This window comes from Anomaloglossus baeobatrachus, chromosome 1 (genome assembly GCF_048569485.1).
Source record: "Anomaloglossus baeobatrachus isolate aAnoBae1 chromosome 1, aAnoBae1.hap1, whole genome shotgun sequence".
NCBI classification, from domain to species: Eukaryota; Metazoa; Chordata; class Amphibia; order Anura; family Aromobatidae; genus Anomaloglossus; species Anomaloglossus baeobatrachus.
The window spans coordinates 273,936,727-273,960,763 of NC_134353.1; the positions used below are offsets into that span (position 1 = coordinate 273,936,727).

A 24,037-nucleotide genomic window follows, 5' to 3' on the forward strand; every position below is an offset into this window, starting at 1 on the left:
AAGGAGAGAGGCTGATGCTGGGGGAGGCTGGAAGGAGAGAGGCTGAGGCTGGGAGGAGAGAGGCTGATGCTGGGGAAGGCTGATGCTGAGGGAGGCTGGGAAGGGAAAGCTGATGCTGGGGAAGGCTGGGAGGACGGAGGCTGGGAGGAGAGAGGCTGATCCTGGGAAGGCTGGGAGAGGGAGGCTGATGCTGGAGGAGGCTGGAAGGAGAGAGGCTGATGCTGGCGGAGGCTGATGCTGGGGAGGCTGGGAGAGGGAGGCTGATGCTGAGGGAGGCTGGGAGGAGGGAGGCTGGGAGAGGTAGGCTGAGAGAAGAGAGGCTGATGCACACACACACACACACACACACACACACACACACACACACACACACACACACACACACACACACACGCGCGCGCGCGCACTGCACAACACACCACACACACACACACACTGGGAACCACAAACAACTGCCCTACACAGACACCCACACATACAGACAACGCTGCACACACAAACACCGCGGCACACACAAATATACGCACATACCGCACAACACACACATTGCTCAAAACATACCTCCCCCCAAAACACACCACACACACACAAACCGCGCAACACACACACAACGCTACAGACACACAGCGCTCCACAAACAACGCAACACACGCAACACACATACAACACCGCTCTCACCCCCCGTCACACCCAGACAACACCCAGAACATGTACAGCGCCTACACAAACACTTGGTAACTACAGACAACAACATCTCTCTATATATATATATATATATAACAAAAATCATACATGAACTACACAATACGTAAATTCTAGAATACCCGATGCGTAGAATCGGGCCACCTTCTAGTGTTAATATAAAGCACACCATTGTTATTGTGGTGGAATTCTCATTTTTCTCTGTAAGGCTGCGCGCACATCAGCGGTATTCTGCCGGATCAGTCAGAAATGCAGTACACTTGAATACAGTTAAATGGAATCGCGGCAAGATAGTCACATGTAACCTTATCTTGCTGCAATTCCATTTAACTGTATTGAAGTGTACTGCATTTCTGACTGATCCGGCAGAATACCGCTGATGTGCGCGCAGCCTTACTAGTGATTTACAGTTAATGAATAACGTTTATTGAACCCTGTGGATTTTGGGCGGCCAGTCACTGTGGCCTGCTATATTTGACTTTGTGTTGTCTTGGCACATAATTTAACAGGCATAAAAAGATGGGACAGGAGACTAACGAATTGAGAGTGTAGTGAGGTCCATCAGTAACTAGCGTAGTAGCAAATTGCTTTCTATGTAACTTACGTCCAAGCTTGATGTACACAAATTATTACGTGGGTCCAATAACAAACCTAAACTAGTATTTTTGGTGTAAAGTGATTCATTTGACATTTACAAAAAAAAAACAAACAAAACTTTGTGTGATTCATAGGAAACTTTAATTCTAAAGTCGTGACCAATATAACAAAGTAACCAAAATCAATGTGAATAAAATACAAAAATGTAATTTTCATACAATCTGCAGCAAGTAAAAAAAACAAAGTCCATAATGATTCTTGTGAGCCTTAACTATAACACAGTGTATATAATCAATCTTTGCTTAGCACTGAGAGCAGCAGACATGGCAAGATGGAGAGACAACATAAATAACCCTCAACTTGGGTACAGAAAGTATTCAGACCCCTTTACATTTTTCACTCTGTTTCATTGCAGCCATTTGGTAAATTCAAAAAGTTCTTTCTCATTAATGTACACTCTGCACCCACTTGACAGAAAAAAAACCAAATGTAGAAATTTTTGCAAATTTATTAAACAAGAAAAACTGAAATATCACATGGTCATAAATATTCGAACCCTTTGCCATGAGTCTTCTTCGGAATGATGCGACAAGATTTTCACACCTGGATTTGGGAATCCTCTGCCATTCTTCCTTGCAGATCCTCTCCAGTTCCGTCAGGTGAAATGGTGAATGTTGGTGGACAGACATTTTCAGGTCTCTCCAGAGATGCTCAATTGGGTTTAGGTCAGGGCTCTGGCTGGGCCAGTCAAGAAGGGTCCCAGAGTTGTTCTGAAGCCACTACTTTGTTATTTTAGCTGTGTGCTTAGGGTCATTGTCTTGTTGGAAGGTGAACCTTCAGCCAAGTCTGAGGTCCAGAGCACTCTGCAAGAGGTTTTCTTCCAGAATATCTCTGTACTTGGTTGCATTTATCTTCTGTTCAATTGCAACCAGTCATCCTGTCCCTGCAGCTGAAAAACACCCCCATAGCATGATACTGCCACCACCATGTTTCACTGTTGGGATTTTATTAGGCAGGTGATGAGCAGTGCCTCTTTTTCTCCACACATACCGCTTAGAATATCACCAAAAAGTTCTGTTTTGTCTCATCAGACCAGAGAATCTTACTTCTCATAGTCTGGGAGTCCTTCATGTGTTTTTGTTTTTTTTTTGCAAACTCTATGCGGGCTTTCATATGTCTTGCACTGAGGGGAGGCTTCCGTAGGGCCACTGCCATAAAAGGTCCAACTGGTGGAGGCCTGCAGCGATAGTTGACTTTGTGGAACTTTCTCCCATCTCCCTACTGCATGTCTGGAGTTCAGCCACAGTGATCTTGGGGTTCTTTACCTCTCTCACCAAGCCTCTTCCTCCACAATTGCTCAGTTTGGCTGGACAGCCAGGTCTAGGAAGAGTTCTGGTGATCCTAAACTTCTTCCATTTAAGGATTATGGAGGCCACTGTGCTCTTAGGAACCTTGAGTACTGTAGAAATTCTTTTGTAACCTTGTCCAGATCTGTGCCTTGCCACAATTCTGTCTCTGAGCTCCTTGGGTAGTTCCTTTGAGCTCATGATTCTCATTTGGTCTGACGTGAGTTGTGAGGTCTTATATAGACAGGACTTTATTTGGAAAGGTACACACCTATCAGTTTAGTTAATCCTAGAACGCATACCTGGTGCCTCGCAGGCCTGCTAGGTCACTTGTTTTCTATGGTAGATTTCTATGGTTGTGCTTTCTAGGGTTAAACACAGTTGAACTCCAATGAAGGAGTAGAAACATCTCAAGGAGGATCACAAGGAAATGGACAGCATGTGACTTAAATATGAGTGTCTGAGCAAAGGGTCTGAATACTTATGACCATGTGATATCAGGTTTTCTTGTTTAATAAATTTGCAAAAATTTCTACATTTTTTTTTTTCTGACAAGATGGGGTGCAGAATGTACATCAATGAGAAAAAAATTAACTTTTTTTGAATTTACCAAATAGCTGCAATGAAACAGTGAAAACTTTTAAGGGGTCTGAATACTTTCCATACCCACTGTACATGCATGCAACACTTCAAATTTATAAATAAACCTTGTAAGTTTATATTTTCATAAATATTTATCTTTAGATTGTTCATTAAAGGATTATCCCCATCTTCAAGATTGTATCCCAATATATAGTAGGTGTAATAATAATGTTACTTTAAAAGGGTGGTTCACCCATTTTTTTTTATTTTCTAGATCGATATTCTATTGAGAAACGTTTCTCTCAAATACCTTATGTTGGTAATAGTGCCTGTGAAAGGCGCTATTGCAGACCACTGTTCCCCATGCCTGACCCCCGGGCTCCGTGACCTCGGGGATCCGGTGATATCACGTCAAGTTCCTGTTGACCTGACATAATAGCGGATAGCTGCAGTCTTCCTGAGTCACTGGGCTGTGGGCGGAGTTTCACTGCTCATCACAGCCCAGCGTGTCTCCTGCTTGCAGCGCTCTGCTGTGAGGGAGGAGGGAGCAGATGGGCTGTGATGGGGCTGTGTTTCACCACTCACCACTCACCGACACTGCAGCAGGCCGCGGTGATGTCAGGTTAACAGGAACTTAACGTGACATCACTGGATCCCTGAGGTCACAGAGCCCGGGGGTCAGGCATGGGGAAGAGTGGACTGCAATAGCGCCTCTCACAGGCACTATTGCCAACTTAAGGTATTTGAGAGAAACCTTGTTTCTCAACATATCGATCTAGAAAATAAAAAATATGGGTGAACCACCCCTTTAATGCCCTGCGCATGAAGTAAGCAACATAGCTTATCAATATTATTACTATACCTACTACACATTGGGATAGGATCTTTGAGATGGGAACAATCCTTTAAAGGGAACCTGTCATCAGAAATTTGGCTTTCAACCTAAATGTTTCCCCCTCTGCAGCTTGTGGGCTGCATTCTAGTAAGGATTCTATACTTTTTGTGCCCCCTTTTAAACCAAAATAAATACTTTATAAAACTGAGGGATGATTTGGAGCATGGGGGACGGAGTAAGATACAGCAATGGACGCCACACGGCCCGCCCCCATGGATAATTTACAAGATTTTCAAGCCGAAACGTACAGTTTTATAAAGTATTTATTTTGGTTTAAAAGGGGGCACAAAAAGTATAGAAACCTTACTAGAATGCAGCCCAGGAGCTGCAGAGGGGGAACATTTAGGTTGAAAGCCAAATTTCTGATGACAAGTTCCCTTTAAATACTAAATGAGCTAAAAGATTAACACTACCATTTTACAGCCGAGGAAGTAAACACAGAGGAGTACTGAGGAGGAAGCCAGACCTGGGTAATGCAAATCTTTTTACTCATTTCTATTAAATATATTTCATAGAAAAATAAAATAAAATTACTGCTGGAGATGAACCATAAATCTTTAAAAAAAAACAAAAAAAACCCCCCCTCTCATTGACCAGCAAGAGCAGGTTGTATGTCAGACGGGCCCGCAGGCTTCGGTCCTATTGTCTGTCAATTCGGATTCCTCTGAACCTATGCATGGGTTTGATTTCTGGAGCATTTTTGGTCCTGTCATGCCAATGATTAGAGCGCCTATTGGTGCAGTGATTAAAATAGCTAGGAAAGCTATGGTGAGCACATTCATGCCATAGTCTTCAAACTGTTTGTTTCCTGTGTGCCTCGCCATATCCAGGGCTACGGAGCCAATAGCAGCCTGAAAATAAAAATACAATGTCTAAAAATTGTGTTAAATCAAAAACAATGCAACAACCAGCATTTAGAACACAAAATAACACTTAATTGGTTTAAATGTGTTCTACTCAACTTCAATAGAATATGTTTACATTGTCCCACAATGAGATGGTTAGCTAAGACGTTCGCTTCAAGCCTCATTCATATGTTTCATATGTTCTATAAGCCAACATTGGGAGTGGATTCCTAAAAAAAAAAAAATAAAATATGCCCAAAAGTATAAATGGCAAATGTTGCTTTTTATTTTATTATCCACTCCTGATCCTTTTTCGATTAGGTGGGCTGCCCAGTCCTGTCATGTCATTGAACCCCACAGGACCCCAATGTCTCCCCTCAATACTACAGACCATGACTGCATCCTTCAGAAAAAAAAAAAAAAAATACATGAGGGAGGTTTTACACCACTGCTGCCACTGCCTTTATTATGGGGCCCAGTGCACCCTGAAATGCTTTAGTTTTGTGGCCAGCAATTTCTATCCTTTTTCAGTACCATATAGCATTTCTGATCTTGGCTTAAAAACAAACATGAAAAGTAGTGATCAAATGCAAGGAAGGCTTATCACCAAAAATCTAGTTTTATTTAAAAATAAAACGTAATTATTAGGGATGATCGAATACCTCAAATATCTGTCTTTGCGAATATTTTCCGAATACCTCGCCACTATTCAATTATTCGATGTGCAATGTTAAGGCTGCTTTACACGTGTCGATTAAACATGCTATCGCACCCGCCCCCATCGTTTGTGCGGCACAGGCAATTTCTTGCCCGTGTTGCACAAAGTCATAACCCCCCGTCACACGCACTTGCCTTCCAAACGACCTCGCTGTGTGCGGCGAACATCCACTTCCTGAAGGGGGAGGGACGTTTGGCGTCACAGTGGCCGCCCAATAGAAGCTGAGGGCGGAGATGAGCGGGACATAACATCCCGCCCACCTCCTTACTTCCGCCTTGCCGGCAGGACGCAGGTAAGCTGCAGTTCATCGTTCCCGGGGTGTCACATGGAGCGATGTGTGCTGCCACAGGAACAATGAACAACAGGACGTTCGATTTTTAGAAAATGAGCGACGTGTCAACGAGCAACGATAAGGTGAGTATTTTTGCTCGTTCACACTTGCTCGTAGCTGTCACACGCTACAATATGTCAAACGATGCCGGATGTGTGTCACTTACGACGTGACCCCGACGACATATCGTTTGATATATCGTAGCGTGTAAAGCCCGCTTAAGTCTATGGGAAGCCTGAATAGTTGTTATTCGGGTTTACCATAGACTTACATTGTGCATCAAATATTCAAATAGTCTAATAGCAGCGAGGTATTCGGAAAATATTCGCGAAGCCCAATAATCGCAGTATTCGATCATCTTAGTAATTATGTGTTCACTTATTTTAGATATTAAGACCTTAACGACAGCAGGCAGTAATATTACATCCTAGCTGTCATCGTGTTAATTCCCGTGGGCTGCTGCGATCAGCGCACATCTCAGCTGATTTATACAGCTGACATGTGTGCCTAACAGGCATGATAGGAATTGCTATCCACCCGTACCTTTTAACCCCTTAAATGACGCTGTCAAGATGTGACAGCGCCATATTATCGACTATCGCGGTAGATCAGTACTCCCAGGACGTGATCACGTCGATCCGGTGGTTGTCATGGTAGCACAGGGTCATGTGATGACTCTTGTGCTGCCATGACTCAGGTCCTGTAAGAAACATCCAAGTGCTGCTTGTTACAAGAGATGATCATTTCTCCCAGTCTGAGCGGTGGTGCTCTGATCGTGAGAAATGAATGAGCAATCACACTGCTGATCGCTATAGTCCCCGAGGGACCCTAATAAAAAAAAAAAAAAAAGAATTTTTTTTTTAAAAAATACAAAAATCTTAAGTTCAAATCACCCCCCTTTTGCCCCAGTGAAAATTAAGGGGTTAAAAAAAAAAGAAAAAATACACACATTTGGTATTGCCATGTTCAGAAACGTCCAATCTATGAAAATATAAAATCAATTCATCTGATCGGTGAACGGCGTGGCGACAAAAAAGACTCCAAAAGACAAAATTACGTTTTTTGATCCCACAAATTTTACGCAAAATGCAATAACAGGCGATCAAAACGTAGCATCTGCGCAAAAGTGGTACCGTTAAAGCAGTCAGCCTGAGACGCAAAAAATAAGCAGTCACTCAGCAATAGATTCCGAAAAATGAGAACGCTATGGGTCGCGGAAAATGGCACAAAATAAATGCCACTTTTTTTCGGACAGACCAGATTTTTTTTAAACCCCTTAGATAAAAGTAAACCTATACATGTTTGGTGTCTATGAACTCGCACCAACCTCAGCCATCATATGGACAAATCAGTTTTACCATATAGTGAGCACAGTGAATAAAATCTCAAAAACAATAGTGCAATCGCACTTTTTTTTTTTTGCAATTTTTCCGCATTTGGAATTTTTTTGCCTTTTTTTCCAGTACACTATATGGTAAAACTCATGGTTTCATTTAAAAGTACAGTTCATTCCACAAAAAACGAGCCCTCACATGACCATATTGACTGAAAAATAACGTTCCGTCTCTCGGAAGAAGAATGGTGGAAAAAAAACAAAAAACAAACGGAAAGCGCAAAATCGGTCGGTTGTGAAGGGGTTAACTTTTCAAAGCAATCAGTATCTAAAAATCTTTTTTTATGCTGCACCTATTTTTCAATTTAAGCATTCTCCCTATTTATGGATGGCATGGCTTCTCACTGATCCCGCTGCACCACTCATGTAATGAGGCATGTGCAGGCAGAGCGACCAAAAGAGCGCTGCTCCTGAGGATATAATGCTACTTTATTAGAAGATTTTTCCCTGCTGCTCCTCGGCTTCACCATCTATCACTGTCACATGGATCTGTGAACCAATCTGCTTGAATACGTGGCAGGGAACACTAATAATATACAGTCATATGAAAAAGTTTGGGACCCCTATTAATGTTAACCTTTTTTCTTTATAACAATTTGGGTTTTTGCAACAGCTATTTCAGTTTCATATATCTAATAACTGATGGACTCAGTAATATTTCTGGATTGAAATGAGGTTTATTGTACTAACAGAAAATGTGCAATCCGCATTTAAACAAAATTTGACTGGTGCAAAAGCATAGGCACCTCAACATAAAAGTGACATTAATATTTTGTAGATCCTCCTTTTGCAAAAATAAAAGCCTCTAGTCTCTTCCTGTAGCTTTTAATGAGTTCCTGGATCCTGGATGAAGGTATATTTGACCATTCCTGTTTACAAAACAATTCCAGTTCAGTTAAGTTTGATGGTCGCCGAGCATGTACAGCATGCTTCGAATCATCCCACAGATGTTCAATGATATTCAGGTCTGGGGACTGGGATGGCCATTCCAGAACATTGTAATTGTTCCTCTGCATGAATGCCTGAGTAGATTTGGAGCGGTGTTTTGGATCATTGTCTTGCTGAAATATCCAAAAAATTGATAAGGGTGCCCATACTTTTTGCACCGTTCAAATTTTGTTTAAATGCGGGTTGCACATTTTCTGTTAGTACAATAAACCTCATTTCAATGCAGAAATATTACTCAGTCCATCAGTTATTAGATATATGAAACTGAAATAGCTGTTGCAAAAACCCAAATTGTTATAAAGAAAAAAGGTTAACATTTATAGGGGTGCCCAAACTTTTTCATATGACTGTACTTACCAGTGGTGAAGAGTGATGGAGTGGCGCAGAGTGGTCTTTTAATAAAGTGGAGCCATGCCCTGGGATCTCTCTGCATAATAATGCGGCTGGGAAGTCACCACGCTGCTTTTTCAGGAAATGGCAGTGACTTTTTACTTCTGGTTGAATTGGCAAATAATTTGCATATATTTTCTCATGGCATTAACAGCCCTTTACTTTGCCATTTCATTATTTTAATTATATTTAGAATTTGATCTTTTTTTATCTATTAAAAAAGGGGAGGGGTGTATTTTTGTGATCGGTACTTCACATTGTCCTGATTATGCGCGGTGGCTGTGGTTAGCACTGCAGTCTTACAGCGATGGGGTCCTGAGTTCAATTCCCACCAAGGACACCATCTGCAAGGAGTTTGTATGTTCTCCCCGTGTTTGCGTGGGTTTCCTCCCACACTCCAAAAAAACATACTGATAGGGAATTTAGATTGTGAGCCCCAATGGGGATAGTGTTGCCAATGTATGTAAAGCGCTGTGGAATTAATACCGCTATATAAATGAATATTATTATTATGAATAATTATTTGCAAGCAGAAGCTTAAAATGGGTTGAGGATGTAGAAGAGGTGCAAACTTTCCCGATCTAGCTTTTGTCTGCAATTGTTCCACGTCGGGTTTTGCTTGCAAATACTGAGCCCAACTGTAGCAATCTGCCTTAAGCCACTCTCCAATGGTATGATGGCAGACAAGAAAAGGAAAACGGGTTGTCTCGCCTTCTTAACTATAATAATGGGTAATATGGCAAAGCAATTTTACCTACATTTTCTTGATATTATTAATCCTCTTCAAAACAGAGGAATGTTTTAACTATTGTTTACTGCTCGTTTCCTAGGTTACTGGCCAACTATGCAAACAATGAAGTGCTTAGAAGCATTTTTCCCATAGAGCCTGTAAACAGGGTTCAAAGCCTCCCTTGATTCTTCCAACTTGAGTGCCACTGGTCTCCTCTGTTGCTGCAGAGGCAAAGCCATCAAATTGGAGAGCACACAGTTCAGGCTGACGGTGTAACCATGGTGTGAACACCCTGCCTCCGAAGGCTGAACATGAGACAGCCTTTTTTAGACACCATCCCTTTATCCCTTAGAAGGGTTTTAGAAATTTGGAGTTATCGAAATGATAGGGGCTAACTTCCTGGTCACTGGGTTTTAAGAACCATATGCATAGCCACTCAATTCTTAAGGGTGCTTTACACGCTGCGACATCGCTAGCGATCTCGTTAGCGATGTGACACTCCAGATCGCAGATAAGATTTGCCGAGATCGCACATAGGTAATTTTTATAGCGCCGGTCACATGTGCGATCTCAGCAAATCGTATGTGCACTCTGGCGTGTTACATCGCTAACCAGATCGCTACCGATGTCGCAGCATGTAAAGCGCCCTTTAATGGGAGTGCCAAAGTCAAGCAGAACGCTCTGCTCAGCTATCTCCCGTGGCACCATTAAGACTGAATGGAGCAGAGGTGAGCAATATTGTTAAATCACTCCATTCACATAGGGCTCTTTATTGCCCCGGTTCTGGGGAGTGGTCGGGAACCACTCTATACATAATATCCTCTATACATAATTTACTACCCATTTAAGAGGTTCTGGTTCTACACACTGCTTACATTTGGCCAACGCTGAAGCTTGTGGGGTGCCAGATGCTGAACCACAACCAATGTAATATGGATTATGTATGTTGGATGATAAATTTTGTGCATTTAACACTTTTTTTTTTTTTAGCCAGCTTACTCTACTGTCCAAAAGCCTTAAGAAATGCAGCACATGGCTTGTATGACAGAATGTTGGCTCATTTTTCTTAATAGATTTCCTACCTCTCAAACCACTTACATTGTTCTAATCAATTTTATAGTTTAGGCTAGTTTCCTAATATAGCCGTCTCTCCACTGGATCACACTGCCTGGTTCCTATAGCTTCATAGGTTTTAGTGGCCATATAGTAAACACTGGGTCTACACTACATAGCCATTTATATAGGAATTATGAGCTAGATGACCAATAACATGACACGAATGTCCATATTTATCAGAACTGGTATCTTGTTTTACAGTTTAATTCACACTTCTCAATGACCCTACAAGGGTGAATCCTTTCCCAACAACAACATATGACCATGATTGGCTTCAAACGGTGCATAATTATAGTGTGCATCAATATTTATTCATAGGCAAAAAAGGTGGTCAATTATCTTGAAATGCTTTCAAGATCAAATCAGCAAAGTTTGATAGTTTGTGTTTTTACTTACGCCAGGTTCACACTAATTGAAGTAACAGAAAATGTGAATTTCTGCAAGAAATGCATCCATCCTATAACACAAGGGTGGGGAACCTTTTTTCGGCCGGGGACCATTTGGAATTTTCTACCAACCTTCGGGGGCTGCACAAAATGATCAACTTGAAAATTACCCGGCTATATTTGATCAAACAATTAACTCACCCCTACTATGGTGGCAGGAGCGGCTTCTCTTTGCTGCGGCTGTGATGTTACGTGGTATTGATCATGTTGCTTCTCACAACTGTTTTTCCAGGTTTGTCTCGGTCTGGAGAAGCTGGGGGCATAGACATCACAGGAGACACTGGGGCATACACATCACAAGAAACGTTGGGACTACACACATCACAGGAAATGTTAAGGTGCATAAATTACAGGAGATGCTGGGGCACGGTCAGCACTGGCGAGGGACAGACAGGACTGAGGGACAAGGACAGCACTGGTGGGGGCATGGACAGCACTGGGGAAGCATAGACATCACCAGGGGGCACGGACAAGAGTGGCGAGTACACAGCACGGGGTGGCACACATCACTGGGGGGGCATGGACAGTATTAGGTGGCACAGACCGTACGAGTGGGGGCACAGACAGTACGTGGGGAGCATAGACATCACCAGGGGAGCACGGAAAGCACTAGGGGGTACGTGGACAACAGTGAGGGATACACAGCACTGGGGGTGGTGCACACACACTACTAGGGTGAGGAATCACACAACACAGGTCCTGGAGTCATGTGCAGCAGAGAGGCTGGTAAAGCTGCTGCTCTTCTAGTTCTTCTGTGGGACAGGAGCACTCACCCTTACCCTGTCCACAAGAAAAGCCCTAAACATGCTGGCACAGGCCAGCATCAGGACCTCTTGGTATGTTCACACAGCTGCGTGCGAGTCCTAGTCGCATCACCATTGGGATTTAAAGGACCGGCAGCCGGTATGCCCACAGCTTCCACCCGAGTATTTGTGTCCCTGGGAATGTGCCCGGGGGCCGCAGGAAATGTCATCGCATGGCGCAAACACCCCACGGGCTGGAGGTTCCCCACCCCTGCTATAACAGATACAATCTGTGCCATACAGATCCCCCTTAGCTCTAATTTGGTATGTTTAGTTTTCGGTTAATCACTGTAACAGAAAAATAACATGAAAATGATGGATTTTACAATGGAGCTTTCAACGCAAATAATGAACATAATTAACCCTTTTTCATATGCCTGGGGCCTCATTCAAACGTTCGATTCCTGTGTAGGAATGCTATCCGTGGTTTTTATGGATAGCACTTATAAATGTAATGGTCTATGGAGCTATCCCCATATCCGTGATTTTTTTGCCAACCATGCAGCAGTTCGCAGAAAATAGCAGCGACATGTCCGATTTTGATTCAAGGGTCGGATCAAAATCCGCAATGCAAGTCTATGGATCTGTGAGAAAAAAAAAAAACCACGACCTTTTTCACAGACTTCTTCACATATGAAAAAAACTGATGCCACACTGCTCCAAAAAAAATCAACAGTTTTTCTCATGCATGAAAAAATTGGACGTCTGAATGAGCCCTTAATGTGTATTAGGCTGCTTTCACACATCCGGTTTTTCCTGTGCGGCACAATCCGGCGCTTTGCAGAAAAACTGCAAACTGTTTTTTTTGCCGCCGGTTGTGTTTTTTTTGCATAGACTTTCATTAGTGCCAGATTGTGCCGCATGGGCTTGCGTTTGGTCCGGTTTTTGCCGCATGCGGCAGATTTAGCTGATGCGGCGGCCGGATGGAACGCTGCCTGGCACGTTTTTTTGTCCGGCAAAAAAAAAACCGCATCGGCGCTGCGCCGCGATTTGCAATGCATGCCTATGGACGCCGCATGCGGCGTCCTGCGGCAAACACCGCATCCGGCCGCCGCATACAGTTTTTTCCACTGCGCATGCTCAGTAGCGTGCCGCAAGTGGCAAAAACCAGACGGGCCGCATGTCAAAAACTTATGCAAAGGATGCGGTATTGTCGCCGCATCCGTTGCATAGGTTTTAGAGCCGGACTGGCCGGCTCTGCTAAAACCGGAAGTGTGAAAGCAGCCTTACACAGTCCTAACTTCTGCATTATTCTACTCAGTATACCTACAAATACAACCCTTACCTGAACTGTAGCTTTAGGCATCCACGCCAAAGAAATAAATACTTTTTCTTTCATATTGAAACCTGCGCAGGACACCATCCCGAAAGTGAAGAATATTCGTATGATGAGTGCAATGCCAAGTGTGGCAATACACAATCCTTAAATGTAATTAGAGAAAATATTGTGGAAAGTCACGAAAAAAAAAACAAAAAACGTTCACACTTCCTGAATAAGACTGACATCTGTTGTTCCTGTTTCCTGGAACTTATGATGACTTCTGTGCTGATTTCTTGGTTTGTCTTAAAAGCTGTCTCTATGCTGAAAATTAGACTATCACAAAAACAGCTCCACATGCTCTGGATGAGGTTCACGTCACTGCCACTCAAAGGGCTTATAACATTATCTAGTTGGCTTACTCAAGTGGAAGCTTCAGGTTGCCATTTATTAGAACTGAGCAAAAAGAGTTGCAGGACCCTGGTCCAGTGGGCCACATCGGTCGTCTGTGGGTGCCAGCTCAGAGCACTGCGACCCTCCTACCTGGGACAGCCCCAGATAAGATAGTATATTTTGGCATGAAACACATGACCTGACAGACTCCTCCTAATCAAAAAGGGAGCATTAGGTTGTCGCAGCTAATGGGAGGTTTGCAGTGCACTGGTCCAGCAGCCACGAGCGTTAGACATTCCTGCTGCTGACCAGGAGTGACCTATGGAGCCCCGCTCTCAGAATTAAGTTACACCACTGGATTATGTCAGAACTTCGAGAATTAATTTTTAATTAATAAACTGGTGAACAAGAGAGTGTGGGGGTAATCTATCTATACTAGTACTACAACTTTATCTTAGTATTTTTTCCTGTGTGTGTTTGTAAACTACACGTACCAAGTTAGTAATAAGGATGTCTAATATACTCCTGTGTTACTAACCTCTGGACTATCATGATGCCAGCTGTCAATTCACAGCTGACATCAACGTCAAAAGTATTATCCCGATTGCCACTGCACCAGGGCAATAGAAAAGAGCTAGGCAAAGCACCAGAATTGGCACATCTAGGGACTGCTCCACTTTTTGGGCAGCTGCGGGTTGCTACTTTTTAATCTAGGAAGAGCCAAATAACCATGGGTCTTCCCACCCTGATAATACCATTCACCAGCTGCCTGCTTTACCTTGGCTGGTTATCAAATATAGGCAGATTTTTTTTTGTTATTTAAATGTAAATAAAAAAAAAAAGCGTGGGGTCCCCTGTATTTTTGATAACCAGTCAAAGTAAAGCAGACAACCGAGGGCTATAGCCTGCACCGGTTATCAAAATTTGGTGGAACCCCACATCAATTTTTTTATTTATTTTTGTTCAGAACAGCACCCAGTCACCTTCACCATGCCGAAAAGCTTGTTGATTAGCTGTGCAGCAGCCTTTTAACAAACTTTACTCAGCATCCGAACAACTTTACAGTTTGAGTTCACTCATCCCTAGTAATAAGAAAAGATATCCACAGCTTCTGCAATAGTTGTTTACGGTCTCTGGTTTCTTATTTTGTTACAGTAAAAGGGTAGGTATGGATCATGTATATTGTGGCAACTAAAAAGAGAGGAACATATATGAACACAGGTTAAATGTAATTTTTGGGATGCACATTAGGATAAAAAAAAGTTTTGCAGAAACAATATCCATACTTAGACCTAGATTTACAGTGCCTTCCAAAAATATTCACCCCTTTGGCATTTGTTTGGGTTTTGCTACCTCACAACCTGGAGTATCAGTTTTTTTAGGATTTGCATCAGTTCATATAAAGAACATGACTGCAATTGTGAATATATTGGGTTTTTTTTATTGTAAAGCAAACAACACATAGGACAAAATAGCTGAAAACTTCAGTGTGCATAACTAATCACCTCTAAAGTGAGTACTTTCTAGAGCCTCCTTTTGTGGCATTTACAGCTGCAAGTCTCTTTGAGTACATCTCTATGAGCTTTCCACATCTTGCTACTGGGATTTTTGCCCATTCTTTAAGGTAAAAGTGCTTCAGCCATATAGTTTCCTTTGGAAAACAGCAATCTTCAAGTCTGACCACAGATTCTCAAATGGTTTAAGGTCTGAGTCTTGTTGGAAGGTGAACCTTTGTCCCAGTCTCAAATCACTGACAGACTGAAAAAGGTTTTGCTCAAAAATAACCTGGTATTTCACACCACCGATTTTCCCTTCAACTCGGAGCATTTTCACTGTTCATGCTTCCGAAAAACCACCTCACAACATGATTTTGCCACCACCATATTTCACTGTGGGTTTGGTGTTCTTGAGGTGATGAGATGTGTTGGGGACTCTCTGTAGATCCTTCAGGGTTACCTTTGGTCTCTGTGCTGCCTCTCTGATTAATGCCCTCCTTGCCTGGGCAGAATGTTTTGGTGGGCGGCCCTCTTTTGGTAGGTTTGTTGTGGTACCATGTTCTTTCCATTTGATGATAATGAATGGATAGTGCTCCAGGGGATCATCAGAGATTGGGATATTTTTATTTTAGAACCCAACCCTGACTCGTACTTTTCACCAACTTTGTCTCTGACCTGTTTGGAGATTTCTTTTGTTGTCATTGTGTTGTTGGTTAGTGCTGCCTTTCAAAAAAGGTGTGTGTATATAATAACAGAACATGTGAGACTTAGGGGGGCTTTACACGTTGCGACATCGCTTCCGAAATATCGCCGGGGTCACGTCGATAAGGACGCACATCCGGCTCCGGTAACTACATCGCAGCGTGTAAATCCTAGATGCGCCGATAAACCATCGCAAAAGCGTCGAAAATCGGTGATCTGTGTAGCGTCGTTCATTTTCATAATGTCGGGTCGACCGCAGGTACGATGTTGTTTGTCGCTCCTGCGGCAGCACACCTCGCTGTGTGTAAACCCGTAGGAGCGACAAACATCTCCTTACCTGCGTCCCGACGGCAATGCAGAAGGGAGAAGGTGGGCGGGATGTTATGTCCCGCTCATCTCCGCCCCTCCGCTTCTATTGGCCAGCCGATTAGTGACATGGCGGTGACGTTGCTGTGACTCCCAACGCACCTCCTCCTTGCAACTCCTCTGGCACTGTGGGGGCCAGTTCTGACATTGTGCTGGTGTGTGTGGTTTTGCCACACACACTGGCACCTGAGCTGCCCTTTTACTTGCAGTTGTCAGCCTTGCGGCATGGGAGCGGTTCTGACACTTCTCAGGTAGGTGGTGTTCTTAAATGGTCCTGCGCATTACACGAGTCCTTATGGTACGTATATAAATTATATAGTGTAGGGCCCCCCCTTATAGAGATTTGCCGTGACGGGGCAGGGGGGCTCAAATCATTGATCAATTATTTGCCAAAAATCTCATTGAATTGTTACAGTAGGAATGAATTTGTGAATATTACACTTTTTATTTTGTCATTGTTGCATGCCACTCAAACAGTGCTGGCTCCCCTCCTTTTTTGCGTCCTACTTGAAGGAGGGATAGTTCGGCAGTCACAGCAACGTCGCCGAGCAGGTATATGCATGCGAAGCTGCCGTAGCGATAATGTTCGCTACGGCAGCAATCACCACATATCGCATGTGCGACGGGGCCGGGTACTATCGCGCTCGGCAACGCTAGCAATGTCGCAACGTGTAAAGTACCCCTTACACTGCGCACAGGTGGACTTCCATTCACTAATCTCGTGACTTATGAAGGTAATTGCTTGCACCAGACATTTTTAGGGGCTTCATAGCAAAAGGTGGGAATACATATGCACATGGTAATTTTAAATTTATTTTAACTCAAATTAAATTTGTACCCATATTTTTCTTACTTCACTTCCCCAATTTAGATTATTTAGTGTTGATGCATCCCACACAAATCGGATTACAAAAAAATAAATATAAATACCGGTTGTAATGTAACAAAATAAGTAAAAAGCTAAGGAGGGGGTTGAATACTTGGAAGGCACTGTACATTAAGTACCCTATACTGAACTAAAAATTACTCACAGTTTTTCCAATAAATATGAAATGTACCTGACTGATATTTTTTAAAGGTCATATTTACCTACAGTGTCTGGCTTTAATGAGGAAACAGATATTTCTGCGCCAATCAAGCTGAAAAGCAATAACTGGAAAATATCCCACCCGACTGCAATAATGTCTTCAACTACTGTCTGTAAGAGAGAAATGTACAAGGTTAGAACTGTCACAAGGCAGCCTAGAAAATAGGAACAAGGTACATAATATAACCAAATGCAGGTGAACCTGCTATGCCTTAGCTTCGGGCATTGCAGCCACACCTATTACCAGCAGGTGTACACAAATCAAGTATACAATCATGAAGTTTCCATAGACTAACAGTAGAGGAAGAATGGGTTGTGTGAAACAGCTGTCACATGATGCCATCTGTCCAAATAGTAACAGTTTCATATGATCATTGCTTTCTCTGTAGAGGTGTACGAGTACACTAAGCAGAAACCACCAGGGGTAATAGCTATGCTGTGACGTGCCAATGTAGGTAAGACACATTGCCTTGTTTGCAGCACTCAGTACTGATCTGCATTCAGTCTCTAGCAGCAACATTGGACGTTTCAATCACTGAGCTAAAGCCCGCTTTACACGCTACAATATATCTTACGATGTGTCGGCGGGGTCACGTCGTAAGTGACGCACATCCGGCATCGTAAGGTACATTGTAGTGTGTGACAGGTACGTGCGATTGAACGTTAAAACGTTCATCGCATACACGTCGTTGAATCCTGACGAATTGCACGTCGGGTTGTTCAATGTTCTCGAGGCAGCACACATCGCAGTGTGTGACACCCCGGAAACATTGAACAGATCTTACCTGCGTCCCGCAGCTCCCGCCAGCAATGTGGAAGGAAGGAGGTGGGCGGGATGTTTACGTCCCGCTCAGCTCCGCCCCTCCGCTTCTATTGGCCGGCTGCCGTGTGACGTCGATGTGACGTCGAACGTCCCTCCCACTCCAGGAAGTGGACGACAAATTGAACGTGCCGCACATACGATGGGGGCGTTGCAAATCGCATACGATATCGTATGTGAAATTGCAATGTGTAAAGCAGGCTTTACATGGTGAAGCAGCCATAGACAAGTCTGATATTAAGAATCCTAATGCCCAAAATAGTGCTAACACATTCTCAAAAATTATAAACATTGGAACTCCAACAGGAAGGCAGAATGCCACATTTGTTTAGTCAGAGGCCATAAGAAAATTCTCTCACATAGGTAATGAGTGGAATTTTTTTCTAGTTGTAGTTCTGGATTCAGATGTCTGCATACTCTTAGAGAGCTTTTCCAAATAAATACAGTGGAACCTTGGTGTTGTGAATGTCATGCGAGGGGGTGATGGTTTGGAGCTACCTCTGGTGGTCAGGACTGGAGGTAAAGCTGACTGTGACTCAACAGGCGTGGGAGTTAATTTGGAGTTTGGGAAGTTCAATTGCAGATCAGCCTGGGCTATACAGAAGAGCAATATCTGGGGCCGGTGATAAATGTTTATCCTCAGTCTCTTAATTGGCTTGGAGTTTGTCCTTCCATTTATCCTGTGCCTGTACCATTCCAGATAAGTTGCAAGTTCTTTGCTTTATTGCCTGATCCACACCTAAAGGTACCGTCACACTAAGCAACATCGCTGCTGAGGCACCTGCTGTGAGGTCGTTGGTTGTTGCTGAATGTCCTGGACCATTTTTTAGTTGTTGCTCTCCCGCTGTGAAGCACCCATCGCTGTGTGTGACAGCGAGAGAGCAACAACTAAATGTGCAGGCAGCCAGCTTCTGCGGACGCTGGTAATCAATGTAAATATCGGGCAACCAAGAAGCCCTTTCCGATATTTACCTTCGTTACCAGCGTCCGCCGCTCTCAGCTGTCAGTGCCGGCTCCCTGCTCCCTGCACACGTAGCTGGAGTACACATCGGGTAATTAACCCAATGTGTACTGTGGCTAGGAGATCAAGAAACAAATGGGGACGGCACCACCTTGAATAAATAGATTATGGAAGTGTGCTCCAACCCATAAATAGAACATAGAACACAACACATGGGAAAGAGTGGGCACAACTACACCAAACATGTACTGGAAAATCCAGAATAATGGAATGAAGCAAGAGGAGTCCCTTGTTGCATGCAAAAAGTGTGAAAAAGTTTATTAATAACACAGAGAAATATTTAACACTGTGGCTAGGAGTGCAGGGAACAGGGAGCCGGCACTGACAGTGTGAGAGTGGCGGACGCTGGTAACGAAGGTAAATATCGGGTAACCAAGGGAAGGTCTTCTTGGTTACCCGATGTTTACCGTGGTTACCAGCGTCCGCAGAAGCCGGCTCCCTGCTGCCTGCACACGTAGCAGAGTACACATCGGGTAATTAACCCGATGTGTACTGTGGCTAGGTGTGCAGGGAGCCAGCACTAAGCGGTGTGCGCTGGTAACCAAGGTAAATATCAGGTTGGTTACCCGATATTTACCTTAGATACCAAGCGCAGCATGCTTCCATGTGTAGCGACGCTCCAGCGATCCCTGCCAGGTCAGGTTGCTGGTGGGATCGCTGGAGCATCGCTTAGTGTGACATCTCACCAGCGACCTCCTAGAAACTTACCAGCGATCCCTATCAGGTTGTATCGTTGTTGGGATCGCTGGTAAGTTTAGTGTGACTGGGCCTTTAGGGTGTTTTGTGTTTTTCATTTTGCTTAAGGTCTGTTTTCTTGCAGGAGGGGGAATTGTCTGTTTTGATGAGAATGGGGGTTCCCCCTCCGCAAGCCTCACTGTAGGAAAAGGGAGATTCTCCCTGTTCTACTTGATTATTGCACTTTTGTATTTCTTGTGTTTTTTAGTATTTTGTTTCTCCCGTTATTTACAAGAGTACCTGATATAATGGGGGAGAGACCCAGTGGTCTCAGGGTTTTTTTCTATATCAGGAGATTGGCATTTTTCCGCAGGGTTTTTCACTGACCGCAATCAGTTATCTGTCCTGTCCTGTTCTAGCTAGGAAGTCGGGCCTCGCCTTTGCTAATCTATATTTCCTATCTGTGTATTGTGTATTCTTACATCACAGTTGGCTCTATATGTTGAGGGCTTGGTATTCCTTTGGGGACTGCTCTGAGGCAAGATAGGCCTCCTAATTTCTATCTGAGGTGTAGTAAGTTTCTATGGCTGTGACGAGGCGTCTAGGTGTGTTTAGGAACACTCTACGGCTACTTCTAGTGTGGTCTGACTGATAAGGGATTGCAGTCAGCTCAGGTTCCAACTACTAGTGTTTTTTTGTGTTTTTCTGTTGATGGGATTTTTGCGATCGTCCACAGTTACCAGATCATAACACTTGGTTTACGAGAACAGTCCATTTTGGGAGTGTTCTCGTAAACAAATTTTCTTGTCTAGGAAAGCAAGATTTCCCTTAGGAAATCATTGGAACGCAGATAATTCGTTCCACAACTTGCAGCATGTCCCATCCTGGTCCCCTATTGTGCCATTACACACATGCACAGACACGCGCACACACGCACATTATGCTCATTTATTCTCCGTTCTTGCAGTCCGCCAGTACACACAAACACCTTACTGAGCTGCCAGAGCAGGGACGTAACACGAGAAGAATGGTATTATTTATTTATTAGCAAAATAATATATTAAATTGTTGGTTACGCTTGCTAAATTTTAAATTTTTTATTTTACCCGAAAGTTGACATTTCCAGCATTTAAAATTAGTTTTTTTTCAAGTTTTGTTAGTTTGGCATTAACAATTTCAGCCAGTTTTGATTCAGCCAGTCTCATCCATTTCCTTTTAAAGTGCACCAACCAAGATTTTCCTATATAACCTAAAGCCAGTGCTATACTGGCACTAACAGGCCGGGGTCACACGGGATCTAATGCGATCCTCGCATGACACTCGGTTCGCGTTGGCAGCACAGCAGGAGCAGAGTGTCATGCGAGTGTCACTGCGACTGAGGTTCGATCATGCGTACATTTTAGAGTGTCTTTTACGGTGTGATTTGATATATTTGACATGCTAGGTATATAATTTTCTCGGTGATACATGTTCCATGTTTAAACACTAGGGGGAGTAGCTGCTGGTATTTGACCTGAAACCCTGGTGTGCAGCTAGCTCACATTACATCTGCAGTAAAAGTAAAATCTGCTTTTCTGTGTCTGATATCACACCTTCCCTACTTTTCTGGGCGTTTGCAAAAGGATAAGGGAGGATGAAGTTTAGGATCACAGTATGGAGCCATTTTGTTGGTGACTGCAAAGTGATACTGAACTGTGGAAAGTGTCACCGAGGACAGCTGGCATAGTGCTCCATAGTATAATGTGTCCTATATAGTGTTCCATAACTGTGCTCCCTAATTGTGCCCATGTAGTAGAGCCCCATATCTATATATGGCCATATAGTACGTCAGAGCACATAGCGGTGTCAGGAGGAGCTGCCGGGACACCAGGGTGACAGGAGGAGCTGTTGGGAGCAGAGGTCCAAGGTGAGTACATATGGCGGGGAGCGGTGATTGCAGCCTATCATCATTAGTACAATACCAGGCTCTGGCTGCAAATCACTGCTCGCCGCCATGCTCAAGGGGAAAGTGGAGGACACAGTATATACTGTGGGCTCTACAAAGATAGCACTAAACTCCTCTCTATGCTTTGATAGGACAGCCCAATGGGCATGTCCAAGTCACAGCAGGAAGCAGCTACAGTGCAGGAGATAGGATTAGACGCTGACTGTTATCTCCTGTGCACAGGAGTTGCCATATTTGCGGTGTGTAAATGTTGTTACACACTTCAAATGCAAGATGGCGGCCCCAAGTGTTTGAATAAAAATAAAATTAAATAAAAACTAAATAAACAATTTAATTTTGTATTGAAAATGATTGATCACATAATTATTAATACAAAATTAAACTGGTTAAACTGCAAATTTCATGTTCACTGCTGTTTTGCAGACAAACTACAATGTGCTGTTTTGAATTCCGTTCATTTTCAGGCCAGAGTCACACTTGCGAGTGCCTCGCGTGTAACTCGCGCGAGTCTCTCATTGCATCACCCGGCACGGCCGCACACTCTCCTGACAGGAGCGGGTCAGTTGCATGTATCTCTATGCACCTGAGACGCTCCTGTCTGGTGAGTGTGCGGCCGTGCCGGGTGATGCAATGAGAGACTCGCACGAGTTACACGCGAGGCACTCGCAAGTGTGACTCTGGCCTCATACAGGACCGTAAGCTTACCTTTTCTCCAGACCATCCAATGCCTGCCAGAAAAGCCATCACCAATGTACACAGTCCTCCAGACCCAGGAAAGCCAAAGAAAAGACTGCCAAACACTGCAAACACGGACAGGGCCATAATGAGATAAGACCTTTTCCACTTCAGTTTCTCCTGTGAAAGAAAACAAAAAAAGGGTGAATTTTAAACATATTAGCAAGACATATATATTATATACAATATTATATATATATATATATATATATATATATATATATATATATATATATTTATTACAGACACACACACACAATCTATTTCCTTTAGAATAAAGCTGAGTTCCTAATACAATAACTAGAATGTACCTCTGTATATGCAGTAAAAAATAAAAAAAAATAGGGTGCAGTCCCCACCAATTTTAATACCCAGCAATGATGAAGCCCAACACCGAGCCGAGGGTGAAGCAGTGCATATGCATGAAGGCTACTGAGCAGCTCCAGAAGTAGAATGAGCGGCCAGGAGTTAAGGGTGCTTTACACGCTGCGACATCGCTAACGATATATCGTCTGGGTAAAGGTGTTCGTGACTCACATCCGGCGCCGTTGGCAACATCACAGCATGTGACACCAAGGAGCGACGATCAACGAGCGTAAAAACGTGAAAAATGGTTGCTCGTTGACACGTCGCTCCTTTTCAAAATATCGTTGCTGCTGCAGGTACCATGTTGTTCGTCGTTCCTGCGGCAGCACACATCGCTATGTGTGACGCCGCAGGAACGACGAACATCTCCTTACCTACGTCCACCGGCAATGAGGAAGGAAGGAAGAAGGTGGGCGGCATGTTCCGGCCACTCATCTCCGCCCCTCCTCTGCTATTGGACGGCTGCCGTGTGACGTCGCTGTGACGCTGCACAAACCGCCCCCTTAGAAAGGAGGCGGAACGATGGCCAGAGCGACGTCGCAGGGAAGGTAAGTCAGTGTGACGGGTGTTAGCGATGTTGTGCGCCACGGGCAGCGATTTGCCCGTGACGCACAACTGACGGGGGCGGTTACGCTCTCTAGCAATATTAGTACCGATATTGCAGCGTGTAAAGTTCCCTTTACAGCAGCGCCGTAGACTCGGTAAGTATAGCGGGCTTGCTCCAATCACCCTATCCTTCCTACCACCAGTTTTAAGTGCCGGATTCAGGTCCCCATGGACTTACATGGGAACCGGCGTCCGGACAGATACCCATAATTAATCGTGGGTATCTGTGAGTCCGTCCATCACTACTTGTAAAGTGATAAACCTTGGCAAAAACGCTGAAAAGAATTGATATGCTCATCTTTCAAAATGATTGATTGCTCTCAGTGAGAGAAACAAAATTAAAATTTTGTAGTTGTGATACCTTTTAATGGCTAACTAAAATAAAATATGATGTTATAACTCTCACTGAGAGCAATCAATCATTTTTCAACTGGCTAACACAGTACCAAAACCTTTTTCTTTTTAACATTCTTTCAAAAACATAGCAAAACCCAAGGAGGTTGACAAAAGTCAAGAAAAAAATGCAGGTGTTTGTGTGTGCATGAGATTTCTGGAATCTCAGACTTTGCTGGGACTGTGAAGGCAGGGTTTTATTAGCACGGATTTTAGCAAAGCAAAAACCATGCTAAAAAAAACGCACCAAAAATGCAATGTTTGAACATAGACTTAAGGCTGCTTTACACGCTGCGATACCGCTAGCAACATCGCTAGCGTGCGTACCCGCC

At 43.6% G+C, this 24,037-nt stretch overlaps 1 protein-coding gene across 1 annotated transcript in view; it reads right to left on the minus strand.

Moving 5' to 3' along the window:
* Positions 1-4,460: 4,460 nt before the first annotated feature.
* The window catches only part of SLC9B2 (solute carrier family 9 member B2), a 62,092-nt gene continuing 42,515 nt past the window's right edge, over positions 4,461-24,037 (minus strand). The window contains exons 9-12 of the mRNA XM_075336710.1: positions 22,311-22,460; positions 17,147-17,255; positions 13,128-13,264; positions 4,461-4,973 (exon numbers count right to left, since the gene is read on the minus strand). Of these exons, the coding sequence (XP_075192825.1) occupies positions 4,737-4,973; positions 13,128-13,264; positions 17,147-17,255; positions 22,311-22,460 (633 nt within the window). The 3' untranslated portion in view covers positions 4,461-4,736. The remainder of the gene's footprint in view (positions 4,974-13,127; positions 13,265-17,146; positions 17,256-22,310; positions 22,461-24,037) is intronic.